Here is a 15127-nt window from a genome sequence, read left to right as displayed (position 1 = left end):
TCCTTTTCCTCATCTGTAAAACAAACAAGAAGAGGAAATAGCAAACACTACAGTGTCTTTGCCAAGAAAACCTCAAATGAAGAGTTAGACACAACTGAAAATGTCAAATAATAACAGGAAGCTATGGGAAGCAGTGCTTAAGCTGTGTTAAACTCAGAGAACATGGGATTCTAGGAGACAGTGGCTTAAAATCTGAGAGATTCTAAGTGGAAGAGATGAACACTGTGAGGTTCCGTGTGGATAACAGACTTGGCTGATAATGCCAGGCTATTTAAATGGCTTATTTGTGGTCTCCCTGCCTCAAGTCCTTTCCCACTACAATCCATTTCCTGATATTCCTAAAGCTCAGTACTGCCTATGTCACCACCCCCACTTCAGCAAACTCTAGGACCAAATATAACATTCTCTGCTTGGCTTTTAAAGCCCTTCACAATCTGGCCCCTTCCTACTTCCCAGTTTTCTTACATCTCCCATCCTACCACATGCTCTCCCATCCATTAGCACTAGCTGCTTTCTTGCCATTCTCTGCACGAGGCATTATATCTCTCAGCTCTCGACATTTTCTCTAGCCATCCCCCAACCTTGGAAGGTTTTCTCTCCTCATCTCTGCCTCCTGGCTTCCCTGGCTTGTTTCAAATTCCAGCTAAAATCTCACCTTCTACAAGCATATTTTCATAATAAGCCTTAATTTTAGAATCTTCCCTCTGTTGATAATCTCCAATTATATACACATATAATGTGTATACATTCATACATATACATATGTATCTACGTCTTGTCTATCCATTATTGTTTGCACATTGTCTCCTCTACTAGACTGTGAATTCCTGAACAGCAGAAGTTGTCTTTCTTTATATTCCCAGAACTTAACATAGTACTTTGTATACAGCAAGTGCATAATAAATGTTTCTTGACTTGGAAAACTATCTCACTGTGATATCCTATCCTATTCTTCCATAAATAGCTTGACATTATAAGATGTTCCAACCTTACGTATATATCATGGAAATTGGATCAGGAATTGCTGACCAGGAAGCACAGCACAAGAAAAGTTGGCCATCAGCAATATGAGAAATCTCCTGAGAACTGCCGGCAAATAAGGTGGTGGAGTCTCATCTCTTCCTCTAATCTTTTATCCCTGATCTGGGTGAGAAACAAGAACATCTCCCCCTTCATTTATTTATTTGTTTGTTTGTTTATTGCTGAGGCAATTTGGGTTAAGTGACTTGCCCAGGATCACACAGCTAGGAAGTGTTAAGTGTCTAAGGTCAGATTTGAACTCAGGTCCTCCTGACTTCAGGGCTGATGCTCTATCCACTGTACCACCAGCTGCCCCTATAAGCCATGGGAGTGTGTTCTTGAGAAAAATTCTCCTATCTTTCTAGTAGGTCCTAGACGAATAAAAATGACAAGGCTAGTCAGCCGTGAATATCTTTGGTAGAATAAATTTTTGTGTTTTTTCCATTTAATAACATGTTAATAAAGATAAAAATATCACACAAAACATAGGGGGTGTTCTGAAGGTTCATTTGCTTGGGGTGAAAGGTCAGTTACTCTGAAACTTTGCATGCATTTTCCACACAGAAATTACGTTTTTAGTAGAAGCTGGCTTCTTTGGTGCCAAAATGCTTCATCTCCCCTCTACCACCCAATGAAGTGAAATCGGATATATTTTCCATTTTGAGAAATAGTCAGAAGTAGCACTTTGGCAGTGCTAATTATAGACGTCTATTGCTCCCAAATGCTAGTGTTTTGGGAAAAGCAGGTTTCATTAAAGAAAGTGGACAAAAAGGCTGAGGGAGACTCCTGAAGATTCTGAAGGAGCCTTTGGACTCTGAGAGGGCTCAATAGGTTGATAATTCTGGTCCATGTTTATGTCCAATTTCAATTTAAAATTTATAACTGTGGTATAATGGGGAATTTTGAACTTGAAGCTGGGAGACCTGGATTTAAATTCCAAATTTGAGATATTCCCATGGCTTATAAAGGAATAGAGGAGAGGATAAAAGTCAGGGATAAAAGATTTGGCGAGGGATAGGGGGAAGAGAGCCAAGATTTCTCCTTACAGGGTCCCAAACCAGACTCGTATTCACTGGCAATCCTCAGGAGATTTCACATTGCTGATGGCCAGCCTTTCTTGTGCTAAGCAACTCTTGATCAGAGTCCAATATTGGATTGGGACATTTTGCAATGTCAAGATCTTTATTGAAGAATCAATATTCTATCATTCTATTTTGACAACCCAGATTTTTGTTATCCTAGAATCATAGAGCCTCAGATTTGGAAGGCAGTTTTGAGGTCACTTAGTTCCACACACCTCACCTGTGTTTACAATTGAGCAAATTCACAATGATCAAGGAAAGCAGAATGTGATCATTTTCCTAGCCCTACTCTGAACTTCAGTGTCTTCGTCTTTTATTGGTTATTTTATGAAGGTGCTATGGGGAAAGCACTTTGTAAACTTAAGAGTGCTAAAGAACGTGAACTATTATCTTTTGTGTGAATGCAAAGCACTGGAAACTGAAGGAATGCTCATCAAGTAAGGAATGACTAGACAAGCCATTGAATGCAATAGGGTACTATTATGTTGTAAGAAATGATGAAGGGGATGGATTCAGAGAAACTTGGGAAGAACTGTGTGAACTGATGCACAGTGAAGTGAAAACAACCAGGAGAACAATATAGACAATAACAATACCATTGTAAAATCTATTGATTTTGAAAGATTTAAGAATTCTGATCAACACAATAACCAACCATAATTCCAAGGGAATGCCACATTAGCATTGGGAGGAAGGGGTGAAGAAAAGAGCAAGATGGTAATTGAGCTGAGTCTTGAAAGAAATCAGGGATTCCAAGACACAGAAGGGATGAGAGAGAGCATTCCAGGTATGGGGTAGTGTGTGTAAGAACATTGGGAAGATACTTCCTTCAAGGTCAGCTTAAGTGCCACTTTGATCATAAAGTCTTTATTCTCTCATTCTTCATCCTCTCATGAATTAGCTTCATTTTTTCTCAAAATCTCTTTGAGCTCTTTCTCTCTCTCTCTTCCTCTCTCTCTCTCTCTCTCTCTCTCTCTTCTCTCTCTCTCCCTTCCTCCCTCCTTCCCTCCCTCCTTCCCTTCCTCCCTCTCTCCCTCCCTCTCCCCTCTCTCTCTCTCTCTTTCTCTCCTCCCTCCCTCTCTCTCTCTCTCTCTCTCTCTCTTTCTCTCTCTCTCTACCTCTCTCTCTCTCTCTTTCTCTCTTTCTCTCCCTCTCTCCCCTCTCTCTCTCTCTCTTTCTCTCCCTCCCTCCCTCTCTCTCTCTCTCTCTCTTTCTCTCTCCTCTCTCTCCCCTCTCTCTCTCTCTCTCTCTCTCTCTCTCTCTCTCTTCTCTCTCTCTCCCTCTCTCCCTCTCTCTCTCTTCAATCAGACATGACTGAAAAATGACTGAATAAAATATCCAGGGACTCATACCAGGTGCTATATATATATATACAGAAATTTTAAAATAGTCTTTGCCTTCCAAGAGCTTACCTTCTTATCTCCACTTAATGATTTACCCTGTGAGCTGTTTTTCTCACAACCTTTAAGCTATCTTCCAAACATGAAGTGAGGATTTGATGAATTAGCTGTATGGGTTTGGACATATCATTGAATCTCTCTGGGCTTCCAGTTTCCACAAATATAAAATAAGAGAACAGGCTGGGTCAAATGTTCTTAATATGGTGTCCACAGACCTCCAAAATTTCTGGTAAGTAGATTTGAGGTAGTTCTATGAACTTGAATAGGGAAAAAACCCTTTATTTTCAAAAACTTTTAGTTTTCTATTATAGTTTATACATTTCACTTTGTGTGATTAAAAAACATGATTGTTGTAAGGAGTTCATAGACTTCAACAGCCTGACTAATCTAAGAAGACAAACAAGATTAAGATTCCTTGGAATAAGTGGTCTTAAGGTTTCTTCTATTTCTACAATCCTTTGGGAGGCAGAAAAGGATGGTCCAGTAGAAAAGACAGGAAACTAGGAATTAGGAGTTTTGGATTCAAGTTGTGTCATTCGCCTAAGTGGCATTGATCAATTCACTGAACCTATCTGGGTCTCAGTATTCCCAACTATCAAATGAGGTGACTAGATTAGATTATTTCTAATGTCTCTTTCACTCCTACATCTATTGTGTTAAGGTCACAAACTAGTTAGTGAGTTTCCCCAAACTGGAGGTTTTTCAACTGGATGGCCATTAGACAGAAATTCCATGGTTCAGAGGTTGGACCTAGAGGAGTAGAGTACTTTTTGTCCAATTCCTCCATTTTACAGATGAGGAAACTGAGGCTAAGGGGGGAAAAGGAAAATGACATTTACCTGAGGTCATATCCATGCTTCACATGAAGGTTGGTAAGGTGACTTGCTCTAAAGCCTAACTCTGGTATTGTGTTTTAAGCTCCCTATGAGGATTTTTCCAGTTTCAGAATCTGCCATCCTTTGCCTTAAATATTCAGTTATGTGCCAAGACAGATATACACAGACAGCTAAGGATCAAAAACTAGAAATCATCTTTACTCATCTTCAATTCCTGTCTACTGGATGCTTTCCTATTGCCCATTACTCCCCCATCCTCAAAAACAACAACAAAAAACAACCCATCCATCTTTCCATCATCTCATAGCTCTTTTCCCTTTTTTGGCCAAACTCCATGAGAAGACCATCTACATTAGGTGTCTCTACTTCCTTTCTTCTCATTCTCTTAATTCATTGCAGTCTGGTTTTCAATCTCATCATTCAGTGAAAATTATTCTCTCTAAAATTGCCAGTGATCTCTTAACTGCCAATTCCAGTGGCTTTTTCTGAATTCTCATTCTCCTCAATCTCTGCAGACTCCTCAACCTCTCTGCAGACCATGGGTCATCCTCTTCTCCTTAATACTCTCTTTCTCTACATTTCTGTAATATTGATCCCTTTATATTCTCATCCTATTTTTCTGATTATTCCTCTATCTTCTTTGCTAAATCTTTATCTAGGTCACTCCCACTAACAGTGGGGGTTCTTCAAGACTCTTTTCTGAGCCCCCCTTTTCTCTCTCTTCTCTCTCGACTGTTTCATTTGGTGAGCTCACTAGGTCTCATAGTTTGAATTATCATTTCTGTGTTGATGATTCTCAGCCCGAATTGTCCAGCCCTAACATCTCTCTTGACCTGAAGACCTCTTGACCTCTCTCACATTTCCAATTGCTTATTGGATATCTCAAACTAAATGTCCCATAGAGGACATTTCAACAATGAGATGATTCAGGTCACTTCCAATGGTTTTGTGATGAAGAGAGACATCTGCACCCAGAGAGAGGGTTGTGTGGGAACTGAGTGTAGACCACAACATAGGATTTTCACCCTTTTTGTTTGCTTGTATCTTGTTTTCTTCCTCATTTTTTTTCTTTTTGATCTGATTTTTCTTGTGCAGTATGGTAATGATGGAAATATATATAGAAGAATTGCACATACTAATATATATTGGATTATTTGTCATCTGGGGGAAAGGGTGGGTAGAAGAGAGAGAAAAAATTTGGAACACAAGGTTTTGCAAGGGTGAATGTTGAGAATTATCCATGCATATGTTTTGAAAATAAAAAGCTCTAATGAAATAAATAGATAAATGTCCCATATACCAAGATTTCTTAAATTTTTTCTACTTGCAACCCTTTTTTGTCTGAGAAATTGTGACCCCGGATATATAATTATATAAAATAGGTATAAAAATCAAACATTTACTGATAATAAATCATAATTTCATGACCCCCACATTCAGTCATGTGACCCCCATATAGAGTCATGACCTACACTTTAAGAAACTTTGCCATAGAAATCTTAAACTTAGTATGTCCAAAACTGAATTAATCATCTTTGCCTCCAAACCTTCCCCTCTTCCTAATTTTGTTATTACAGTTCAGGGTACCGCCACCTACCCTCTCTCAACCTAGGAGCCATTCTCAACTCCTCACTCTCTCACCCTCTCCACATCTGATCAATTGTTAATTTCTCTTGTTTCTGCCTTCCTAACAAGTCTTCTCTCCTCTGCCACAGCTTGCACCGTGGGGGCACAGACTCTCAAAACCTCACATTTGGACTATTACAATAGCCTGTTGACTGTTCTGCCTGTCTCCAGTTTTTCCCCACTCCAGTCCAATCTCCTGCTCAGCTATCAGCTTGATCTTCCTAAAATGCAAGTCTGACCACGTCACTTCACCCATATTCACCCAACTCTAGGAGCTTCCCATGACTTCCAGGAGCAAATATAAAGTCTTCTGTTTAGCTTTTTCATAATTCTTTTTACCCTGCCCTTCCCACCTCACTCCTCCCTCTCCCATCTTCTCACACTTTAGTCCCATTCATGAACTCTGGGATACAGGGATACTGGTGCCCTTGCTGTTCATTACCTGTGTCACTCTACCTCACCTGGATTCCAGGCCTTTGCATGGTTCCCCTAGCTCTTCAGCTTCTAACTCTTGCCTTTCCTGGCTTCCTTCAAGTCCCCCCCTTCTACAAGGAGCCTTTCCTAATCACCCTTAATGCTAGTAATGCTTTTCCTCTGCCATTTTTTTATCCTGTAAAAAGCTTATTTGTATGTAATTGTTTGCATATTTCCCCCCATCAGACTGTGGGATACTTGACAGCAACAGCTGGTTTTGCCTTTCTTTGTATCCTTGTATCCTTGACAATTAACACAATGCCTGGCACATAGTAGGTGCTTACTAATGCCAGATGACTTGGCTGACGGACTAGAGGGACACAGAGAGAAGGAGCAAAGGACAAAAAAAGTATGATAAGTGAAAGTAGAATGGGAACTCAAAATAGGTCAGGCAGAACTCTCCAGGCTCCTCAGTGGTTTAAGCATATCTCTCCTCATCAATTTATTCATGGCTATTCTCAAAACCCACTGGAGCAGCAAATGGGGGCAGTTGCTTGGCCCTCCCACATGGCCCCACTCAGGTCGGCTTCTTCTCTGCCGAAGCATCACTGCCTCCTAAAGGCCAGTCCCTGTGCTTGCCCCACAGAGCTCGGGGCCCTGCTAGGCAGATAGCATCCCTCTGATGGTCTAACCCAATTTCCCTTTTTTGTTTTTCTCTCGTCCGCACCCAGGCTCACTTGTGGGCTGTCGGCGAATGCTTCGAAGAACCATGGAAGCTGCAGTTGCCAATTTGGATCCCACGCCTAGTAATGCAAAGTCACAGCTGGCTGCAGACACGGCCTGCTGGAAGGTGACCCTGGCCACCGTCCTAGCCAGTGCCATAGCTGTCATTTTCTTAGGGCTTCTTCTGGGTGAGTGGGTGTGAATTTTAACAGGATGGAAAGTCTGTATGATGATAACAATGTCTTAGGCTGGAGAGAAGGCTGGAGTTGGATGGAGGAGGATTTATCCTCAGACACCGATTAGCTCTATGACAGTAGGCAAGTCCCTTGATCTCCCCAGCCCATCAGTTTCCCCATCTCTAAAATGGGACTTTCCTCACTTCCTCAGAAAGATATTGTTGTATAGTGAGTAGAGTGATGGACCCCAGGTCAGGGAAACCTGGGTTCAAAATAAGCTCAACTCTATGAGTTGAAAGCACAGGACCTTGACATATTTACCACTGATCTTACGAGGCTTTTATGAGGAAAGTGCCTGAGAGACCTCATTTATTGTGGTTATTCAGTCATTTGGCTGTGTCTGACACACTTGTGGCTCATATGGGTTTTGGGTTTTTTTTGGCAAAGATATTAGAATGGTTTGCCATTTCCTTCTCTAGAGTCTTCTTGACAAGTCCCTTCACTGTCCTGGGCCCTAATTATGTAGCTCATCTATAAAATGAAACATTCAAATAGATAAATTCTAAAATTTCCTTCACAGAGAAATCTGATAATGTCTGAGACTTATGAGATATTATGATTTTCTCTAATTTTGAGAAACAAGGAACCTACTTCCAGATGACGCTACTTTTCTAAGCTTTAGTTTCTTTTCTATAAAGTGGATTAATAATATGTCGAAACCTGTCTCCTAGGATTGTTGGAAGGATCAATTTTTTTTTTTTAGGTAAAGGGCTTAGCAAACCTCAAAGTATTTTATAAAAATAACTTCTTGTGTTGTTATTATTAATCAAATAGGTTGTTCCAAGCCTGAAATTGGGCCCAAGGTCCCAGGCTTAGCCAAGCAATGAGTCCCTAGAGTTGGGCTCTCTCATGGGGCACTGGTCTCTGCCCACAGCCTCCCTCTACACACAGGACGTCAGTTTTGAGCACTCGGCTGAACTCAAAGGAATCCTCTATGACAGCAGCCTGCAGCAGGAGACTTCCAGTTATTACAGAGCTTTGACTCCCACTCTGGAAATGCTGGTGAGTGTAGGTTGCATGCTGAGGCAGAGAAGCCACAGGTGAATGGATGGGGAGCACTGGGCCAGGCCCCATTATGGGATGTCTAGGTTAAGGGGCTGTGGGAACTTGAAAAGAGGTCTGATAGATGAAGTTAAGTTGTCTGAAATCTACCCTCTCTCTTCATCTCAAGATGATGAAATTGTACAGGTAAATGACTGGTGATCCATGTTGGGTTGAAAGGAAGGACCTATGGCCCTGATCCAGGCAGGGATGGTGATGAGGGGTCCGAGCGAATTGGAGGAAGTTTGGGGGAGCTCTCGAACTTCTGTGGAGGAGGAAAAAGAAGATCTCAGAAAGTACTCCTTTCCCTTGTTCTTCCTCCTTCCCTTTTCCATCCCTTTCCTGTCACTTTCTCTCTTTTTCTATCCTCTCTCTTGCCTCCATCTTCCTTCCTCCAATAACCTTCCTCCTACCACTTTCCCATTGTTCTTCCTTTCTTACAGTCTCAGAGCAAGAGCTGACCCTTTTCTTTGCCAGTGCTCTCCTCTCTGCATTGTGCCGTTGCTTCTGTCCTTTCAATCTAGCTCACTGCCCATATCATCCCCATCCTTAATATACAAATTATGTTTCTCCTTTCTTTCACAGCCAAGCTTCTGCACTCGTTGCTTTGGCTTTCTCACTGCCCACTTTCCAGGAGTCAATCCTTGTAATCTGGCTCTAGCCACCACTTGCTCCATTCCATTGAAAGACTTTCCTCCAAGGTTACCAGAGATTTCTTTATTGCTAGATCCAATATCATTTTCTCAATGATTCTTTTTCTTTTGTTTTGTGTATTGTGTGTTTTTGTGTTTTGTGTTAGGTGTTGTAGATAGAACCTACAGTTGCAAAGAGATGAGTTCCTTTCTTTTGCAATATGGCTAACATGGAAATGTTGCATGTAGTTGATATCATATTGCTTGCTTTCTCGAGGGGCAGGAAAGGGGAGAGAGGAAGAGAATTTAGAACTCAAAATTTTTAAAAAATTTAAATTTTAGATGTGATTAGGAAATATTTAATAAAATAAATATTTTTTTAAAAAGATATGAGTTCAAATCCTGCCTCAGATACTTACTTAGCTATATAAACTGAGACAAGCCATTTTAAATGTCCCAAACCTCAGTTTCCTCATCTTTAAAATGTTGCATCTCCCTTACAGGGATGTTTTGAGGATCAAATGAAATAAGATATATAAAATGCTTTACCAACTTCAAAGTATCATTTGAATGGTAATTATTGATCTCTCTTATAAGTTTGAAACCATTGACACATCTCAGTTGAGGTTCTTTTCTCTATATCTGATCAATCCTTCTCTATCTTCTTTACAGGATCATCAGCCAAATCGGGTACCTTATGTATGAGGATACTTCAGGGTTCTCCTCTTTTCTGTTTCTTCTCTCTTTCTGTCAGCTCCTGTGGATCAATTAAGCAATCAATAAACATTCATTAAGTACCTACTATGTGCCAGGCACTGTGCAGAGTTCTGAGGATTCTACTGTCAAAGAGTTTATAAATTCTTAAGGGGATATATCTTAGTGCAGTGACAAGAGTAGGGAGACTTGGGTGAACCAAAACATTCTTTTTAAAAAAAAAAATTTGCAACACAATTGGGCTTGAATGACTTGCCTGGGGTCACACAATTAGAAAGTATTAAGTGTCTGAGGCTGGATCTGAACTCAAGTCTTCCTGATTCCAGGATCAGTGGTCTACCCACTGCACCAACTAGCTTTCTGAAGCCCAAGTGTTCTTAATAGTGAGTAAGCCTATAGAAAACTTACCAAAATGATGCACAAAATAAAATGTAGAGTATGATAAAGAAATACACTGAACTGAAATTAGCTATCAGAAAATTTATTTAAACCCGTTTACAGCCCCCAGGTTAAAAATCTTAGCCTGGATAATCATGGGAATTGTAAGTGGAGCCAAAGATACTTTCATTGCTACATCCCTTCCAGTAGCAATGGTAAAAATAGATTTGATTATTGTTCCCTAAGCAAGAGCTGAAAGTGGAAGGGGAGAGGGATGCTGGAGATGGGCATATGGGATAAAGTATTGTAAAGGAGGGAAGGATCGGAGACTGGTCAGAAATAGAAGGTTGATGTTAGTATCAACTCACCCACCCTCCAAGCTAAGCAGCTTTGCCACTGGGTGATTCCCCAAACTGAATGCATTAACACCCCATGGGGTAGGACTGAGGGAAGAGGGTCTATGCAGATAATTCACAAGCATCAATTTCCAGCCGTCTCCCTGAGTCCCAGTCCCCGATCTTCAGCTGCCTTCCAGACATCTCCATCTGGTTTCCCATAGGTATCTCAAACTCAATAGGACCAAAATAGAACTCATTATGTTTCCCCCTAAACCCAGCCCTCCTCCCGACTTCCTTGTTTCAGTCAAGGGCACCATCATTCTTAAAGTCATTCAGGGTTAGACTTCTACCCTCCCACACACACTGGGCTTGTTTTCTTGTTCCCAGCAATCCTTGCTTCTCTCCAGTCTGTATCTGTACCTCACCCACATGCCAAGCCTCCTCTATACCAAGCACTTTGCCAAGGGTTAAGGATATAATGAAAAGGAAAAAAGTCCTTTCTATCAATGATATCACAGTCTAAGAAGGAGTGGGGAGAGACACATAAGTGACTAAATCCAAACAAGACATATGCAGAATAAATTAGAAATAGTCTCAGAGCAAGGCAGAGACGTTAAGGAGAAGAGAGAGAGAGAGAGAGAGAGAGAGAGAGAGAGAGAGAGAGAGAGAGAGTGTTCTTGCAGAAGGCAGGATTTCCTTTGAAACTAGAAGGAAGCCAGGGAAGCTGAGAGATGGAGACAAAAAGAATCATCTTATTGTGACTTGTGAGCCCCAAAGATCCCTTCCAAACCTTCTCTTCTCCATATTAAACATTGCAGATCCCTATCCCTGCTCCCCATGGAGCAAAGTCTTTAGTCAGGGTGGCAACTTGGGTTCCACTCGGCTCTGAAAAACCATCTCAGGATCTTCTTTGAATCATTTAATCCAGGGATTGAAAGATCAAAAGAGCTTACCACGACTTTTCCAAAATGGCACAGAGAGACGGCATAGCTTTGTAGATAGTTAGTTGGCCTTGGAGCCAAGAGGAACATAAGTCTTGCCTCTGACACCGCTTGGCCTTGTGATTGAATAAGTCATTTTTTCTCAGTATCCTGGGGGATTCTGTAACCTAACAATAAGCATTTATGAAATATCTAGCTAAATGAAGCATTTTTTAAAGCATTTAACAACTTGTCCAGGGAATACAGATCTAAACAAACAAGATAATACCTGTCTTCAGAGAACTGTCATTTTGTTAAGAGAATTAATACAATTGGGAGAATACAGTGCAGGGAAATTAATATAATAAAGGGGAATTACAAAGAGAAAGAGGAAAAGGCAAGGGAGAGAAAGAAGTTTGGAAAGTGACGTGAAGCATGGTTGAACCCATCCTTGAATAGGGGTTGGACAGGCAGTCATTAGTCAGGAGAGACAGGCTGCAAGGGGGAGGTTTTTCCAGCATGGTACAAGCTTGGCATAGAAGACAGGGAGAAGAGTCTACCATATGCCAAATGCTATGTACGCTGCATATAAGAAACACAAGAACCAAGAAAAATAGTCCCTACCCTCCTGGTACTTATGTTATTGGGCAGGGCAACTTGTATGCACATAAATAAATAAAAAATAAATAACATACAAAGGTATGGAGATGGGAAATGAGATGCCATGTATGAAAAACAGTAGGCAGGCCAATTGGTTAGACCAAATACTGAAAAGGGAAATCATATATAATAAAAAATAAATTATGCACTATATAAAGAGAATAGTATATAATATAATAAATAAACATGATGAAAATAAATAACAAGATCACAAATAACAAAGATCAAAAGAGGGGGAAAAAACAAGAGAAAGAAAAAAGCAAGAAAAGAACCAAAAGGTGAAAATACTATGTTTTGATCCACATTAAATATCCATAGTTTTCTCTCAATATGCAGATGACGCTCCATCACAAGTCTATTGGTCTCATTGTTGAAAAGAACCAAGTGCATAACAGTTGATAACAACATAATCTTCTTGTTGCTGTGTACAATGTTCTCTTGGTTCTGCTCACCTCACTTAATATCAGTTCATATTAAGTTTTTCTAGGCTTTTCTTTTAAGTGACAGCCCAGTTATAAATGGCTTCAAATACCAACCAGAAGAGTCTGACTGAGTGTGTTGGGGAATGAGCTTGAAGAGTAAAGGATAATTCTAAGGTTGCAAACCTGGATGACCAACAGACTGGTGGTGCCCTCAACACTAAATGAGAAGTTGAGAAAAGGCAGTATTTGGAAGGGAGAAATCTGGCAGGAGAGAGACATATAAAGAACTATGGACAAACAAGATACTGTACCTACAAGATAAATTGGGAGTAGTCTCAAAGGGAAGACACTAAGGTTAAGGAGGACTGGGAAAGGCTCTTTATAGAAGGTGGGACTTCAGCTGACACTTGAAGGAAGCCAGGAAATGGGGTGCAGAGGGAAAGACTAAATGAAAGTAAATCTCAGAACCACAAGTAATGATGGGTACAGGAGAATGTCTTTTACATATATGGGGATTTGAATTGAGTCTAAAGCTAAAATGAGAAGGGAGAGAATCTCTGCATGGGAGACAGAACAATAAAAAGAACTGACACTGAGGAACTGCAAGGAGTCCGGGGTCACTGGAACCCAGAGGGCAAGGAGGGAAACAAGGTATAAGAAGCTAGGAAGGACCTGGGTTGTGAAGGGTTTTTAAAAAACAAGAATTTTTATGTTTGATTCTTGAAGTAATAGGGAGCCACTGGAATTTATAGAGTGACATGGTCAGGTCTGTATTTTAAGATCACTTTGGCAATTGAGTATGGAGAAATTTAAGCAGGGAGACTATCCAGAAGATTATCATAATAGCCTAGAACCTCAGCATCTAACTCTAGAACTTTTGCTAGTTACTCTACAATACCTCAAGACATCAGAATGTTGTTTTCATCACCTACCCAAATGGTTCTAAGTTCCAGAAGGATAAACAACATAATAGTCAGCAAAATTGACTCTAAGCTAGTGAATGATCTGGTACTAAAAATAACTGGCATGAACTGATCTCTCCCACAAAATATTTTCATTCCCATCAATGCTGATGTCAACCATTTTTTCATATGACTTTTAAAGCCTTTTCTAACTGTCTGGTTGGTTGTTGTCCATTCTTGAAAAGGACTAAAATGATATCACTATGTTAGTATCAGATTACAGTGTGTCCAACTGTGGCTGATGAGATCAATACAAGCTCAGTCAAACAAAAACAATCCCTTTGACTGTTTGGGGTGGACTTTCTAACTTTGAACATCTCATGTTTCTTCTATGCTAATTCAATTCTGCTTTGCTTGGAGAGCACAGCGAATTCTCTGTAGAGAATCCTCATAGACACATGCCCTTCTCTGATGAGGGCATACCATGCTGGGAGGTCCTGTTCCAATGTCTCCTGTGCCATACAATCAATTCTATAGTTCTTAAGCGAGATCTTGAAAGTGTTCTTATGTCACTTTTTCTGACCACCTTTTTTGAGTGCTTAACCTGTGTGAGTTCTCCATAAAATAATCTTTTTGGCAAGCATGCATTTGGCATTCTAACAAAGTGGCCAGTCCCACAGAGTTGTGCTTTCTGCAGCAGAGTTGGAATGGTTGGCAGTTTAGTTTGAGAAAGGACTTCAATCCTATCTTATCCTGTCAGGTGATCTTCAGAATCTTCCTAAGACAATTCAAATGGAAGCAAATAAGTGTCCCAGCATGGTGCTGATAGACTGCCCAGGTTTCACAGGCATACAACAATGAGGTCAGCACAACAGCTCTGTAGACCTTCAATTAGGTAGATAATCTAATCCTTCTTTCTCACACTTTACTTTGGAATCTCCCAAACACTGGCAATGCATGTGTCAATGTCATCATCAGTGTGGACATCCCTGGAAAGTATACTGCTAAGCTAAGAGAACTTATTCACACCATTCCAAACTGACGGTTCCACATGTGGATGGTATGGTTCTGGATGATGGAGGACTTATGTTTTCTTGGAGTCAATTGTTAAGCCAAAATTAGCATAAGCAGCAGAGAATTGAGCCACACTTTGTTGCATCTCATCTTCGGAGGCTGCACTTAGTGCACGATCATCTGCAAACATAAAATCATCCACCAACACTCCCTCCACTTTGGCTTGTATTGCAGGTGGAAGAATTTGTTGTCAGTGCAGTAGCTGACTTTGATTCCATGTTTGTCCTCATTGAAGGCGTTTGACAACATGGCTGAAAACATCATACTAAAAAGCATGGGAGCAAGCACACTGCCTTATTTCACTCCATTGGTGACTTAGAAAGCTCAAGAGCATCATCCATTGTCCAGAACTTGGGTAATCATGCCATCATGAAATTGATGATCTTCTATATACTGATGAGCTTTTCTGGGCCACCAAATTTTCACATAATTTTCCACAAATCCTCATGACTGACAGTATCAAAGGCCGTAGTCAGATCTACAAATGTGGTATACAGACTTCTGTTCTGCTCCTGGAATTTTTCCTTTAGTTGTTGAGCAGCAAACCACATATCAACTGTTCCTCAGCCCTTTCTGAAGCCCCACTGGCTCTCAGCTAGATGATTTTTCTAAGTGTAGGGTCAGCCTATTAAGGAGGACTCTGGCAGGAATCTTGCCAGCAATGACTAAGAGAGAGACATCTCTGTGATTGTCACAGGACAGTCTATTC

At 40.7% G+C, this 15127-nt stretch overlaps 1 protein-coding gene across 1 annotated transcript in view; it reads left to right on the top strand.

The window, feature by feature from the left end:
* TMPRSS9 (transmembrane serine protease 9) overlaps nt 1-15127 on the top strand; it is a 96035-nt gene that overhangs the window by 35801 nt on the left and 45107 nt on the right. Inside the window, exons 2-3 of the mRNA XM_031948278.1 lie at nt 7110-7289; nt 8212-8339. Of these exons, the coding sequence (XP_031804138.1) occupies nt 7133-7289; nt 8212-8339 (285 nt within the window). The 5' untranslated portion in view covers nt 7110-7132. The remainder of the gene's footprint in view (nt 1-7109; nt 7290-8211; nt 8340-15127) is intronic.

Source organism: Sarcophilus harrisii, chromosome 1 (assembly GCF_902635505.1).
Source record: "Sarcophilus harrisii chromosome 1, mSarHar1.11, whole genome shotgun sequence".
Classification (NCBI taxonomy): domain Eukaryota; kingdom Metazoa; phylum Chordata; class Mammalia; order Dasyuromorphia; family Dasyuridae; genus Sarcophilus; species Sarcophilus harrisii.
The sequence above is the reverse complement of the archived record's forward strand: the minus strand, read 5'-3'. Positions and strand labels throughout refer to the sequence as shown.